General features: G+C 51.2%; 2 protein-coding genes across 2 annotated transcripts in view; both read right to left on the reverse strand.

The window, feature by feature from the left end:
- Positions 1-16,087, reverse strand: part of LOC135200629 (ataxin-3-like) — a 237,658-nt gene that overhangs the window by 75,680 nt on the left and 145,891 nt on the right. The gene's annotated exons all lie outside the window — the stretch shown is intronic.
- LOC135200471 (histone-lysine N-methyltransferase eggless-like) overlaps positions 335-16,087 on the reverse strand; it is a 63,550-nt gene continuing 47,797 nt past the window's right edge. The window contains 1 exon segment of the mRNA XM_064229126.1: positions 335-1,298. Coding sequence (XP_064085196.1) covers positions 952-1,298 — 347 coding nt within the window. The 3' untranslated portion in view covers positions 335-951.

The following is a 16,087-nucleotide window of genomic DNA, read 5'->3' on the forward strand; positions in this document are numbered from 1 at the left end:
AGAAATATTGAAAATAACTTCATGACGTAATTGATAGACGAGAAGTTCATATTCGGGAGGATGACAGGCACAGTTTATAAGTGATAATATTGCATGGTCCATAAACATATAAAACATACCCGATTTCCCTTGAAATACTTGGGATTGAGACTAGGGTGAATAAAACTATATGACTAAAACATTCATGACAGTTTACATGACATTCATCTTAAAATATTAAATTTAGCTAAAAACATCAAAACAAACAAAAAAAAAATCATGAGAAGCCAAACTCAAGTAAGTAATTACCATTACATAACACTAAGAAAGAAAAGATCAACAACAATACTTTCTTTTTTTCTAACTAGCACTGATTTTGTTTTGGATTAATGGTTTTGATTCTTTAACCCAAATTATTAATGGCATTATTCCTCAGACTTATTTTGTCTATCAATCTAAATAACTTGCATTCAGGTCTTGAAGACATTTCCAATGCAACTGTCAACATAGCTTTTCAGGATCTTCAAAGATGTTTCCTATGTCATCATCAACATACATTTTATGTTCACCTTGCATGTTTGAACTCAAGGACTCTTTGTCCCTAATTATTGGGGGTGGGGAGAAGGGGGGAGTGTTTAAGAAATAGACTACCTAAATATGACTTCCATACCTTAAGTCAGTACAGTTGCTTTAAACTGAAATTTGCTAGGACTTTCAACCCCTTTACCGTCTTATCCTCTCACAATTAATTCCACTGATGAACCACGCATGGAAATGGATATACGCACATAATTCTTTTTCCTATTTAGTGACACTATCCATACATCCCTTTGTAAAAAAGAAAAGTGAGTAAAGAAGAAAATACAGTAGGGAAGAGAAAACAAAAGATAAACCCAGTGTATACATCATCAACAGCAAAAATTGTAAACTGGCTTATGTGTAATATATGTGAAGCAAAATATGACATGGACACTAAATGACAAAAAAAACTGGACAATTCAAGATTAGAAATCTAAGATGAATATTAGGACCCCACATGGCAAGACAGTGAGAAATGTTACCAGGAGAGAAATGATGGCTTGGACATGTCCTTTGCACCCTTCCAGGGAGAATAGTGCAAAACAATGACAGCTGGGCTTCTCTGGTCATCAAAAGAGTTAGAAGACCCAGACTTACTTGGATGAGAACTATGATAAGGGAGACTGGTGGTAAGCTGAGATTTGTGGGAGTGAAAGCACAGGCAAGACATGAGTGGAAGAACTTCACAAAAGCCCTTTGGGTTGGACAGTATTGGAGCTGATGATGAAGAGGAGTTGAGACTGAAAAAGATAAAGCGCGAGGTAGTACACATCCTCTTCATTCAGGGACCTCTCTCCTGAACACACACACACACACACAACACACATACACCATTAGGTGCTCTCACAAAAATGAGGACGAAAATGAGGTGAGAAATCATATATAAAAAGAGAAGTACAGCAAAGTATAATGAGTAAAAGCATTAAAATAAAAAAAATAGTATTCAAAGAGTATCAGTGTTGAACTAGGATTTTTGACAAAAGTAAAAAGGAATGATAGGTAAATGAGGGAGAATACTAAAACAATTATCCACTAATATACCAAATTTGTAACTAATATGACAATTTGTCCAAAATTGCATTTTTCCTAACTATACAAACCTGAGGTCCTTTTACAATAGGAAGGTACTAGCGGCAGCTGGATAGGTCGTAAGCTTTCGAACAAGGGGTTCGGTAGTTAACTGCTTGTCCGACCAGGCACGCGCAGCCGCGACTGGGAGGTAAACAAATCACTTTTGCTTTGGCCCAAGCAAAAACTGCAGAGTGAGGGGTGGCATGAGGTGGGGCTATGTGTAAAAGGACCTCAGGTTTGTATAGTTAGGAAAAATGCAATTTTGGACAAATTGTCATTTGTTCCGACACGGCATACAAACCTTCGGTCCTTTTACAATAGGAAGACTCACTTCTTGGTGGGTGGAATCTGAGTCTTTTGTGAACAGACTGGTGTTCGCCCAACCTTGGAAGCCTCCCTGGTCGTAAGAGCGAGGGAGGGATCCAAGCCTCTGTCCGATTGATCGGGGTGTGCACCGCAGGATCAATGGTCAGACCTCTGGACCGAGTACTAAGAGAGAGGCATGCGTATCTCTTCGTACCAGCAATGTAAGAACTTGTTCCTGTACAGGAGCAAATATAAAGTCATGGGTTTGACTCTTGTAGGCATCCACTCCCCCCCCTTGTAGAAGGAAGTGGTGGATATTCTGCTCCTATCCCTAGTGGAAAGTAAGGGATGGATGGGGCTCTGTCATATAGCTCACCTGCATCTCGTCCTCATCCAGCGTAGTGACGACCATGGCCCTCTGCCCACAGGTAGAGGGGAAGGAAAAGATGGGAAGAGAGAGCCAGTCACTCACTCACTCACACATCCATCCACACAGTCACACCAGGACGATGCTGTTCAGCCTGCGAAGGGTCCTGGGTTAGTCTTTACACAAACTTTGTTGAGCCGAGCCACCACGGGTCCCAAGGTAAAAGGTATCCAAGGACCTGTGTGGGCAATTATCCCGAACGGTAGAAGGACGTTAAAGGTAGTCTGGTTAGACCAGACCCCTGCCTTCAGGACCTGCGCCACGGAGAAGTTCTTACGAAACGCCAACGAGGGGCCAATACTTCTGACTTCGTGAGCTCTCGGACAAGGGACGGTACGGATGTCGTCACTACCATCAGCCTCATACGCGCCCTCCTGATGACCTCACGCAGCCAGAATGAAAGAGTGTTCTTGGATACTTCTTTCTTGTGACCCCGTGCTAACGAAGAGGCGTCGACACTCAGGCCTGAGGTGTCGAGTTCTCTTCAGATAGCGCCGTAGCGCCCTCACAGGACAAAGCAGCATCTCATCCGCATCATTATCGGTGAAGTCCAATAGGGAGGGAATCGTGAATGACTCGAACCTGTCGTCAGGGACCGACGGTTTCTGAGTCTTCGCAACGAAGTTCGGGACGGACGAAAGCGAGCGGTCACGGATCCCCATCCCCTGGAGTGGGTCGTACATCATAGGAAAGACCATGAAGTTCCCCTACTCTCTTCGCCGATGCCAGGGCCAGCAAGGAAGAGGGTCTTGAGGGTCAGATCCCTGTCTGACGACTCTCGGAGTGGCTCGAAGGGTCTTCGAGTCAGACTCCTAAGGACGAGAGTCACGCCCACCGCAGGGGGCACCTGAGTTCCCTGGGTGGGCAAGACCTTTCCGAAGCTCCTCATAAGCATAGGAGATCTCGAACAGGTTCGAGATGTCCAACCCCCTCAGTTTCAGGACGAGCGCCAAGGCGGCTCTGTATCCTTTGACTGTGGGGACTGAGAGGAGCTTCTCTCGGCGAAGAAAAACGAGGAAATCCGCTACCTGCTGAAGAGTGGCTCTGAGAGGAGATAGACCCCGTCTACGACACCAACCACAGAAGACGGCCCACTTCCCCTGGTACATAGCTGCAGAGGACTGACGGACGTTTCCAGCCATCTCCTTTTGTTGCTGCGCTACGAGAAAAGCCTCTCGTTCGCAAGAGATGGTGGATAACAGCCAGCCGTGAAGACGTAGGGACTGGACTGCTCGGTGGTACCGGGTACGCTCGACGTGTGGCTGGGCGAGAAGGTTGTGCCAAGGGGGAATCTCTCTCGGTTCTCCTGCGAGAAGAGCCAGCAGGTCCGGATACCAAATGGCCTGTGGCCATTTGGGAGCCACCAGGATCATCCTGAGATTCGGGGTGACCAGCGCTCGACTGATCACCTTGCGAATCAGGCTGAACGGGGGAAAGGCATAGGCGAAGAGGTTGTCCCACGGGTGTTGAAGAGCGTCCTCTGCAGCTGCCCATGGGTCCGGCACGGCCGAGAAGAACACCTGAGCTTCCTGTTGTGCCGGGCGGCGAATAGATCCACGACTGGTCGCCCCCACAGGTCGAAGAGCCTTTCCGCCACGTCCTGGTGTAGAGACCATTCGGTCCCTATCACCTGATCCCGACGGCTGAGCGTGTCTGCTACTACATTCCTCTTCCCGGAATGTAGCGTGCCGACAGCTCTATTGAGTGTGCCTGAGCCCACTCGTGCACCTGCCGAGTCAACTGGTACAACGGGAGAGACACTAGGCCCCCCTGTTTGTTGACGTAAGCCACCACCGTGTGTTGTCGCACATCAACACCACTGAGTGTCCCATCAAGCGGTCCTGAAACTCTTGGAGAGCGAGGAACGCTGCCTTGAGTTCCAGTACATTGATGTGAAGGTGCTTGTCGTTCTCGTCCCACACTCCTGAAGTCAGCAACTCCTCCAGGTGTGCGCCCCATCCCTCGGTCGATGCGTCTGAGAACAGCTGCATGTCCGGGGGGGGAGTGCGCAGAGGCCACTCCTCTTAAGAGGTTCCCTGTCGTCCAGCCACCAGGCTAGGTCCTGCCTCACCTCCTGTGTCAGTGACACTGGAAAGCTTGGGGGATCCGTCGCCTGCGACCAACTCTCCTTTAGCTCCACTGAAGAGACCGCAGGTGAAGACGCCCAGTGAGGGACTAACTTCTCGAGTGACGACAGGTGTCCGATCACGACTTTGCCATCGCTGAGCTACCTGTTCCTGCCGAGACAGGAACTGTTGGCTGCCTCCCTGAATCTGCTGATCCGCGAGTCTTGCGGGGAAGACTCGCCCTGCTACCGTGTCGATCAGCATACCCAGGTACTTCATCCTCTGCTTGGGCTCGAGATCGGACTTCTCGAAGTTCACCAACCCGATCCCCCAGATCGCGACAGAACTCGAGCAGTATCCGGATCCCTGTCCCTGTTTAGCAACTGCGAGCGGGAGCTCGCCAGGACTAACCAATCGTCGAGATACCTCATCAGACGTATCCCGTGCGAATGGGCCCAAGCAGACACCAGAGAACACATCGCGTGAACACCTGTGGGGCGGTGAGAGACCGAAGCACAGTGCCCTGAACTGGTACACCGTCCCGTCGAGGATGAAGCGGAGGTACTTTCTGGAGGACTGATGAATGGGTATTTGGAAATACGCATCCTTCAAGTCCACTGAAAGCATGAAATCGTTCTCCCTGATGGAGTCGAGCACTGAGCGTGCCGTCTCCATCGTGAACCGGGTCTGGCGAACAAACCGGTTCAGGGGAGAGAGATCTATCACGGGCGCCAGCCTCCCGTAGACTTTTCCACCACCGGAAGAGTCGACTGTAAAAGCCCGGTGACTGATCCGTGACGATCTCTACAGCTCTCTTGCTCAGCATGGTCTTGATCTCCTGTCTCAGTGCGGTACGTCCCTTCGATGACCCTGGAACGTTACGACTGCTGTTGGACCGGGTTGGAGGTGAGGGGTGGCCGAGATTCGAAGGGTAATAGATATCCCTCCCGAAGGACATCTACAATCCAGGTCTCGGCGCCGTAGCGCTGCCAAGTTAGCCCATGGCTGGCCAGGCACCCCCCCACTTCCGGCAGCAGGTGAGGGGGAACGCCGTCCCTAGCGTTTCCCCCCTTTCTTTCTTTCGACTTCTTCCCAGAGCCCTCCACGGGATGAGGAGGGCTGGGAGGAGGGCTGGTTACGCTCCCCCTTCCCCGCTAGAAGTCGAAGAAAGACAGAGTCATATCCCGGGGCTTCGACGCAGCAACCGTCTTAGCAGCCGAGGAAGCGCTAGCCGAGCTCTTAGACTTGGCCGCAGTCCGAGGCTGCCCAGAAGCCTTCGAGACTGCCTGGTGAACCAGACGGTCACTGTCATCAGTGCGCCGTCTGTCCACCGCAGCGTCCACCATCTCTCCTGGGAAGAGAGACGCGGAACTCCGTAAGGTCCGTTGCGAAGTCCCAACGCCGCCTCACGCCCGCCCCGTCCGCCCTGGAAACCCGAGTAAGGACAGCGCCCTTCGTCGGAGAACCAGGTTGGCCCACAGGTTCACCGTCTGGTGGCAAGGAAGGAGATGGCTCTTCCCCCCCCCAGACTGGCAAAGTCTCCTGAAGGCCGAGTCATCTTCGGGAGAAATTCCCCCGGAGTTGGCTGCGACCTTAGATACTGTGAGGGACCACAGATCTAGCCAGGAGACGGCCTGGAAAGCTGACCATTGGCGGTAGAATTCCATGGCCGAGTTGCCTCTTGCTGCTGAGGAACCACAGGGTTCTCGGACCAGGAGCTGTTGCAGAGACACACCCGGAGTCAGCCTAGCTAACTCCGGGTTCACCTGTTTGGGCGGCATCGGGTCTTCAGATGGCACGTAAAAACCGCCGCTGTCGTAGCAGAGGAGGATGGAAGCAGCTTGCTCGACCTGCCAGACTTGAGTGAACCGTCTTGTCCGGAGACAAGCGATTCAACCTGGTCCAGCACTGAGTCCGCAAGCTCCGAACGCGGCAAACCCACCGTCGGTCTGGGTTCCCTCTTCCGCGCCCCAGAACGACTCGAGCCTCCGGGACGTGGGCTCGGATGGTGGGAGCGGCGATCCTTCCCCGAGGTCGTTGTGCTGACGAATCAGCGCAATAACCTCGGCAAAGTTCCTCTGGATCTCGGGAGTGACTGCATCCTGTGGAGTCGGACCGTCCAGTCCCTCAAACAGGAGCACCTCCCGAGACCCTCCTCCCTCAAGGAGAGGAGCAGCGACAGCCCCCTCTCGCTCTCCTCCACCCACCTGTGCGTACGGACCTGGCTGTCCCGAACCGGAACCGAGCCTGGTACGTACGACGACGTGGCGGGATCCTGAGGGGGGTCGGCACCCCTCACGATCACTCCTCAATACCATCGCCCCTCCCGGTGTAACCCGAGGAGGTTGAAGGTATGGGAGAGGAAGACCTGACGCTCTCTCCTCGCTCGCTGGCAGAACCAGCGGGCTTGGAGGACTGCAGGCGATCGCCAACCCGCGGTGGCGATCGAGCTGCAGACCTAGTCGAGCCGTCTCGCTGTGGAGAACGGCTGGACCGAGAACAGCGGCCCCGGTCTCGTGTGTCAGAGGAGCTGGTGCTGGTCGCCGTACCCGATCGCTCTCTGTGAGAGCGACGGTCAGGCGACCGGCGAGCTCCACTGTCACGGTGAGATCGGTGCGTATCCTCACGGTGCGTCAGTTCGCTGGTACCAGCCGTGGCTGGTGCCGAAGCGAAAAAGGGGGGGACCTCTTCCCAGCCTCAGCCCGTGGCCGGTCATGGACCGTCACGTCCACCCGGGTAGCCAGCTGCTCGCCGTGAGAGCGAGAGCTGGTCTGGTGAGAGTCCCGCGTGAGCGGCTGTCCCCAGTCTTCCGCTCCGTGCCGTGAACCTGACGCTGAGCGGGGATCAGAGGTCTGGTTTCTGGGCTGCACGGTCGCTGGTAGGCGACCGTACACTCGGTACCCTCTCGCGAACGAGACGGCCGAGCCGGATCCTGCTGCTGTGGCCGAAAAACCACTGACAGCAGGTGAGGAATGCCGTGCCGCGGTGTAGCCGGCACCCCTCCTGGCTCCCGTAGTCATTCTTCAGAAGAGACGGGTCCTGCTCCCGAAGGAGCAGGGCGACCAGCGGAAGAACCCCCCGTCTCACCAGAGCGAGACGGGCCCTTAGAAGTTCCCGAAGGAGACTTCTTAGGGTGGGGGGGGGGGAGGCGACCTTCTTCTTCTTAGGCGGGGGAGCCTTAGAAGAAGAAGGGGAAGAGGCGGCAGACGACGACGACGACGAAGAAGACGATGAAGACGACGACGACACCTTCCTTCCTCCTTCTTCTTCTTCTTCTTCGTCAACCTCCTCAGGACCGACGTCAGATCTGTCATCCAGGACGGAGCCGGGGCTGCTGTTGCCGAAGCAAACAGGGCCCGGACGTACCTGTCCGAACAGACCAGCATCGGGAGCAGCGGCGCCAGGAACAGGGAACAAACATCAGCAGGTGCGAGCATCACAGGAACGGCAGACGAGACAGCAGGAGCAGGTACAGGAACAGCAGCGGTGGTCACGGCAGGTACGGCAGACTGTGTGGGCGGTCCAGATGGTCGAACCAGCGGCACAGACGTCCTCGGTACCGGTGGGAGGTCCAGGGGCGAGCTCTTCGGGCAACATGAAAGTCCGGTCGCGGCAGCACGGCAAACCAGGTGGCGGCATCACACTCCCCGAGTTACGGCGACTGGCCCCTTGCACCGATGATGGGTGTCACAGAGACCGGGCGTGCTGGGTGTACACCAGGTGAGGAGGGTGAAGCGTAGCCGGGTGTTGTAAGGGTCGTGGTGGTGGTCGTGACCGTTGCATGGGTGACCGCCACGGAGCCAGCGAGATGATAGAGCAGCAGGGCTGGACACCCGGCTCGGCACGCCCTGCAGCCCCAACGATGCCCACACCTGTCCGAGTTCATCCTTCGCTGGAACAACGCACCTGAGGAGGCAAAAGTCGTCGGGTGATTAGAAGGATCCTCTACCCGCTCGCGCGAAGAAGAACGAACGGATAGAGGACCCAGAGTACAACTCTACGTCAGGGTATCTAGCGCCCTCCTCCACACTCGACACGTCAGGAGAGGAGAAGGACCTAGAACACACCCCCCCCGAAGGGGAAGGCGCGAGACGTGGAAGTTGAGCGGGCTGGGGGCGGCAGGAAAGAAGACGAAGTGTCCGTCACCAAAGGAGTCGCGGGAGAGCTTTCCGACGACTCCTTTGCAGGCCTTCGCTTCTTCCTGCCCTCATACAAAGTCCACTGCGCCTCCGACCAATCATTACATACATCACAAGGCTCGGCTCGGGTGCATTCGCGCCCCGACACCGAGCACCACAAAATATGAGGGGTCAATCTCCGGGAACGATCGGAACTTCCGCATTTACGCCCTTCGATACACGGGCAAAGTCTCCGTGGGGTAGCGAGGCGAGGGAGATTCCATCATAAATAGATAATTGATAGCAGCAATTAATATGAAAAGAGAGAATGGAGTGTACTTACAATAAAACTCTTCATACACAATTACAACCAAATACTCAGAAAGCAAACGACGAGCAGCGGGCAGAGAGCGTCGAACACACCCGTCCATCCACTGTAGGCCGAAAGCAAAAGTGATTTGTTTACCTCCCAGTCGCGCGCGCAGCGCCTGTCGGACAAGCAGTTAACTACCGAACAACCCCTTGTTCGAAGAAGCTTACGACTATCCAGCTGCCCGCTAGTACCTTCCTATTGTATGCCGTGTTCCGGAACAATGTATTTTTCATAACTAACAAACCTGAGGTCTTAACATTAGGATTTACTAGCGCCAAGCTGGAAACGGTAGAATTAAAATTACATCTTGTGAGATCCAGGGACTATTGGCATCTATACCAGGTCACGGGGCATGTATAACCAGAATGCCCACGGCTACCTGTGACCCACCAGTTATATTTCTAACCCAGTTTAGACTGCTAGAGGGGTGGTTTGAGGTGGGCCTTTACCTGTTAAGACCTCAGGTTTGTTAGTTATGAAAAATACAAATTAGTTACAAATTTGGTATTTGTTCATATACGGAACAAACCTTCGGTCTTAACATTAGGATAGACTTACTATTGGAGGGAGGTAAGTCTCTACAACTGACTGGGAGTTTGCCACCTTATCCATTTCCGATTATATAGGGAAATTCTAAGAGAATGGACAATGAACCTAGAACCAAAGATATAAGCGGATCTACTGGTTTTCCCCCACTGGGTGTAGATACCATTCTATTGTTTACTCTTGTCCCTTGCAACTGGATCCACCTTCGCCCCTCTTTTCCCTATTATCCAGAGGGGTGTGTTGCTACTGAAAAGTATATCATAACCTAAGATAGCTTCACAGTATGGCTGACCACCTCACCTGCATCTAGTCCGTTCCAGCACATGACGGTACTCTCCTTCGTATTGCCCGTAGTTAAAGGAGTAGGAAGAAAGTAGTAAAGAAAAAAGACCAGTCATCCCATTCATTCTACTTTCATACCTTCATCTTAGACTAGGCGCAAACTGACCCGCCCGGGGCACTGGATGAGCTATATCACTTGTTGGGCCGCCACCACTGGACCCAAGGAAAAAGTGTCCAAGGATCTATGGGCAACGTCTTTCAAATAAAATGAGGTGAAAGTTGTTTGGCGTTTCCACACACCAGCTTTCAGAATTCTATCCACAGACATGTTCTTAAATGCCAGAGAAGCACTCAAGCCCCTGATGTCATGAGCTCTAGCTTCCCCCACCTGGCTATCTGACCCTCTGTCTTCTGCCTATAAGCATCTCTGATCGTCTCCCTTAGCCAAAACGATATTGTATTCCTGGACACTTCCTTCTTGTTCCGTCCTGTACTTACGAACAACCTCCGGCACCCACCCCCGGCCTGAGGTGCCTTGTTCTCTTTAAGTACTCCCTTAGTGCCCTGACGGGGCACAGGAGCATCTCATCTTTGTCATTGTCTACAAAGTCTGCCAAGGAAGGTATGGTAAAGGAGTCGAATCTGCCGTCTACTATTGTTGGATTTTGGGTCTTGGCCACGAATTCTGGGACGAACTTAAATACCATTGATCTCCAACCTCTCGCAGTGCTTTATGAGATATGACAGGCCATGTAGCTCCCACCCTTTGGTTGAAGCCAGGGCCAATAAGAAGACTGTCTTCAGGGTCAGGCTCCTATCCGTGGACTGGCTTAGTGGTTCGTAGGGGGTTTTGTCAGACTAACTCAGTACCTGGTCAGATCCCAATCTGGGGCTTTTAGTCTCCTGGTGGACATGACTGTTTCAAAGCTCCTCATCAGCATGGCCAACGCCCATGAAGATGATATATCTCCACTCCTTTCATCGTAAGACTGAGGCTAGAGCCGCCCTGTACCCCTTCACTGCAGATACAGACATATGCTTTTCTGTTCTGAGATATATCAGAAAGTCTGCTAACTGCTGAATAGTGGTACCGAGTGGAGACAAGTTCCCTCTACGACCACCAATCACAGTATGCTGACCACTTTCCTTGGTATACTGTCGCAGATGATTTTCTGATATTTCCTGCCATCTGAGTTGCTGCTTTCTGCGAAACCCTCTCGCTCGGAGGAGATACTTGACAGTCTCCACCCGTGAATAAGCGATAGGGACTCACCGACTGGTGGTACCTCTCCATGTGCGGCTGACACAGTAGGTTGTCTCCATGGGGGTAACTCTCTCGGCACATCTACTAGGAGTTCCAGTAGGTCTGGAAACCACTCTGCTTCGGCCATAACGGGGCTACCAGGGTCATCTTGAGGTTCTGAGACCGCATTACCCTGTTCAGAACCTGACGGATTAGACAAAATGGAGGGGAAATGCGTACACGTCCAGATTGTCCCCAGGGGGTGTTGTAGCGCATCTTCTGCTACTGCCTCTGCGTCTGGGACTACTGAACAATACACTTCCAACTTTTTGTTGTACCTGGTGCGAATAGGTCTACGATCGGTCCTTCCCACAACATGAGCATCCTGTCCACTACCTGTTGGTGCAGGGACCACTCGTTCCCAGAATCTGATCCCTGCGGCCAACTTGTCGGCCACTATGTTTCTTTTTTTTCCCGGAATATACCTGGCCCTGATGTCTACCAGTTTCTCTATAGCCCACTGGTGAAGTTGAACTGTCATCACATGTAGCTGCCGAGAAACTAGGCCTCCTTGCTTGTTTATATAAGCTACTATTGTGGTATTGTCTGACATCAATACCACTGAGTGTCCCTTTACTCTCTCCCTGAATTCCTGTAGAGCTAGAAACGCTGCTTTTAACTCCAGCACGTTTATATGGAGTTCTCTGTCCTTGCAACTCCATTTTGCTGACACCATCAACTCCTCCATATGGGCTCCCCAGCCCTCTAGTGATGCATCCGAGAACAGCAAGAGGTCTGGAGAGGATTGTTGAAGGGGGACACCCACTGTCGGGATTGTCGTCGTTCATCCACCACAGCAAGTCTTTCCTCACTTCTGCCGACAAGGGAATTTGCTCGTACGGGTGATCTACTATTGGTGACCAAAACTCCTTCATCCTCCATTGTAGGGACCGAAGGTGTAGCCTTCCTTGTGGTACTAGCTTCTCCAGGGAGGTTAGGATTCCCAGCACCACCTGCCACTGTCTTGCTGGCTGTGTCTGTTTTTCCAGAAAGGCATTCACCACTTGTTTGCATTTCTCTATTCTTTGGTCTGTCAGGAATACTTTGGCTTGTGTTGTGTCTATAACCATTCCCAGATATTCCAAACGTTGACTTGGATCCAACTGCGACTTTTCCTGATTACCACAATACTAGCTGTGACAAAGCTGCAGGAGGGTCGCCCTGTCCCTGAGTAATTTCTCCCTGGACTTTGCTATCACCAGCCAATCGTCCAGATATCTTATTAGCCTGATCCCCTGAGCATGCGCCCACGTCAACACGAGGGTGAACACTCTAGTAAAAACATGAGGAGACGTTGTCAATCCGAAGAACACGGACCTTGAATTCGAAAGCTTGTCCCTGCAAGACTGAAGCGGAGAAATTTCCTTGAAGACTGATGGACTGGTATCTGCAAGTATGCGTCCTTTAGATCGACTGTCAGCATAAAGTCTCCGATCCTGACTGCTTGTAGAACCGTTTTTGGAGTCTCCATCTTGAAACTGGTTTTCCTTATAAACAGATTCAGCGTTGACAGGTCTATTACTGTCCTCCACTCCCCGTTGGCTTTGGGTACCAGGAAAATCCTGCTGTAGAAGCCTTTTGACGGACTGCATACTTGTTGCACAGCTCCTTTTTCCATCATCTTCTTCACTTCGTCCTGAAGGAATAGTGGCCTTCTGAGATTTGTGGGCATAAGCGACGTGGGTAATGGCTGATCTGTCAGGTGCGGGGTTACCTCGAAACGGGATCAAATACCCGATCCTTAGAACATCCACCACCCACTGCTCTGCCCCTAGTTTCCTGCCACACCTTCCAGTGATTTGCCAGGCAACCCCCCAACTGGTGTTGGCCGGAGAGTGATGGGAGGGAAGCCCATCTATCTTCTTGAGCCTCTCCCCCCTCTTCACCCCTATTGCCCCTTCCTCTGTTGTTTCTATTGTGAAAGGGCTGATGAGTTAGCCTCTTTGGGGAAGAGGGTCTTGTGACTCTATTAGGGATGTTATGTCTCACTGTCTTCTTCCGAGAAATTTGCTGTTGTCTTCCCTCCAAAGGAGTAGTTTGACTGTTAGACGTTTTCCTAACTGCCTGTTGCACCAACCTATCGTTAGTGTCCATCCTTCTTCTATCTATCGCCTCTTCCAGTATGACCTCTGGCAACAGCAGTTGCGATTTCCAAGATATCCCCATTCCTCATTGCTAACAGGGAATCCAAATCCACATTGCGGCTTAGTCTAGCCAACGCTGCATCTCTCCTCATAGCAGGATATTTGCCCAAACATTGGCACTTACGTTTGTCAGGTACGCAATCGCCTTGGAACCTGACTGTAGTAATCTAATGAAACAATGTTCATCCAACCCTACTTTTCTTGTTGCTTCCGAGGATGCAATCTTCACCACTGCTGTTGACCAAAAGGTCTAACCAAGAAGCAGCCTGAAAGACAGAAGAAGCTGTTGCTTCTAACGTAGCAGCCTCTTGGTACGTCATCGAGTGCACGCCATTTTAACCTGATCTCCAAGGTTAATCCAGGCCTTAATCTTACAACATTAGGGTTCATTTGTCTAGACAGCAAAGGGACCTTCGGTGTCGTATAATATTTCCTTTGCTTTATCATTGGAGGGGGAATAAATTTAAATGATCTATTAGATCTTAAGGAATTATCCCTCCCTGCAATCTTTGCGTTTACATGTTACTTGTTTTCTCCTTCCTCCTGCTCTATGTACCATTCTCCGTCACAAGGGATGTTGTCTCGCCCCTATCTTCTGACAGATGCCCGGAATTCCACGGCCGCCTGCCCTACGGCCGCGGTCTCTTTGATCTTTGCTGGCCGCTGTTGACTCGATCCCGGATAGTCAGCAGGGGAACGAGAACGCCTCACTCTTTCTCTGCTCACGGATCTAGAGCGAGAATCTTGTCTAGATCTCCAAGATGAAGGCTCCCTTAAGACAGATATAACTTCGTCTCTATTAGTATTGGCATCGTTTATGAGCGTCGGGGAGCTCGGCCTCGACCGTTCACCCAGACGGACACTGCCTTCCACGAACGTATCCGCCGAGGTTGCCAACTCCCTATTTTTCATACTTTAAATAGGAGCCTTATCGTCCTTCGTACGTATTTTGAACGGCCTTACGGGCGAAACTGGGACCTGCATTCTATCCTCTGCTGCACACCTTTTCGCCGCCAACGTCGATTTTACCAGCGGTTATCGTAGTTTTTGCGATCCGAACTGGCAACTCCGCATCGGCCGCTAGTCCGTCAGCCGTCGCCTCTCTCGCTTGTTCGGATTCTTGCGAACGGCTTCGTCTGCTAACCTTGTGCTTAATAGCCACTGACTTCCCGACCTTCCTGCTGACTTGGATATGACAGTCTTGGTCCGAAGATGAGGAAGAATTGATTCTTCTCCTCTTAGCCCGAGGATCCGCCAGGAACTCCCGAATCCTCCTTCAACGCTTGACTGGCGCTCGCCGTGACGTTATCGGACTTAGCGTGACGCCAAACTAGGAAGGAAGACGAAGAAGGCGAATCGCACTTTTCCTTTTTGTCTCTCTTATTCATTCTCTTCTCTATATCCTGTAATTTCCGCATTACAGTTTGCATTGACGGGTCAGAAGGCGTATTAGCGTCTGGGTGCAGCGAAATAGGCCGAGAAGCAGCCTGTGACGTCATCACGCCTGCCATATCGGTGTGTGATGTATGTTGTGACGTCATCCCTCCCTCGTAGATGCAAAGGACTGACGATGGTTTCTGCTGGCAACCGCACGTTTGCTGCCAAACTACCGTCCACGTTCTGCATCGTTGTAAACACTGAGTTTGATGGCGAAGCCGCGGCATTAATTTCCCATAAATTGCAAGCCCGGGGGATGAGGAACATTCAGCGCTGCCGGACCCTGCTGGAACCGTGACGTCATATAATGCGCAAGCAGACCATCCAAGGTTGGTACGCCTGGTAGGCCTAGCGCTGACCACGTGCCATCTAACCTATGCGCTTGAGGAGCAGTAGCCTGGAACAAAGATGGCGGATCTCCCCCTCTACTTGCTGGGAACAAAGGAGAGTGCATATTATTCATAAAATTACCCCAAGGCCCCTCCTGACGTTTCCGATACTGAACCGCTAGGAGAAACCGAACGGGTATGAGACAAATCAAAAGCAGGTGGAGAAACATATGGAGCAGCCTGGTTTATTGCCGATACAAAAGAAGCTGGTAAGGTTTGGTCATCCAAAGATGGCGTCAACACCACCTTCCTTTTTGTATTGGCTTTTCCCATAGAACTTCTTCCACTGTTCCACCGACCAACCGCGACAAACAGAACATGGATTAGTAATCGTACATAGCGTTTTCCCTGCACCTACTACACGTTGGATGAGGATCCGTCGACACCGAAGTTAGGAACCTAGAACCATGCAAAGCCACTGACTCCTGGGCATTTCCTTTGTCTCCTCTTCGAAACGGTAGAAACGATCCCGATGTTGAGGCAAAATTCATCATCATACCACTTATACACTCTTCCTCACACTCGGAGAAAGAAAAGGTAATAAGAAATGAAAAATGAAATGGATAAAGAACGGGCAAACTGAAAAACCGGCTTTAAATCAGATAGACAGTAACATGTCTTATCTTAAAGGCGGTAGGAAAATAACTGGTGGGTCACAGGTAGCCGTGGGCATTCTGGGTATACATGCCCCGTGACCTGGTATAGATGCCATAGTCCCTGGATCTCACAAGTGTAATTTTAATTCTACTGGTTTCCAGCTTGGCGCTAGTAAATCCTAATGTTAAGACCGAAGGTTTGTTCCGTATATGAACAAATAATCTTTACTAACTACAAGTTAGTGGGAGGTAAAGCTTTTTTGATTTCATAAAACAGAGCCAGGCTGCTCTCGGTGTTTGATTCTGTTACTCGTATGATGTTATAACAACAACAGAGGATTTTCCAAAACTGGCTGTTACTAAGTTAAAAAAAGTTCCCAAAAACTGGCTGTTACTAATGTTAACAAAAAAAAAAGGTTCCCATGGAGAACCACTGAGGTAACTTGAGTGGTCAGAAATATCTAGTAGCTC

The sequence above is a fragment of the Macrobrachium nipponense genome, chromosome 27 (assembly GCF_015104395.2).
Source record: "Macrobrachium nipponense isolate FS-2020 chromosome 27, ASM1510439v2, whole genome shotgun sequence".
Classification (NCBI taxonomy): domain Eukaryota; kingdom Metazoa; phylum Arthropoda; class Malacostraca; order Decapoda; family Palaemonidae; genus Macrobrachium; species Macrobrachium nipponense.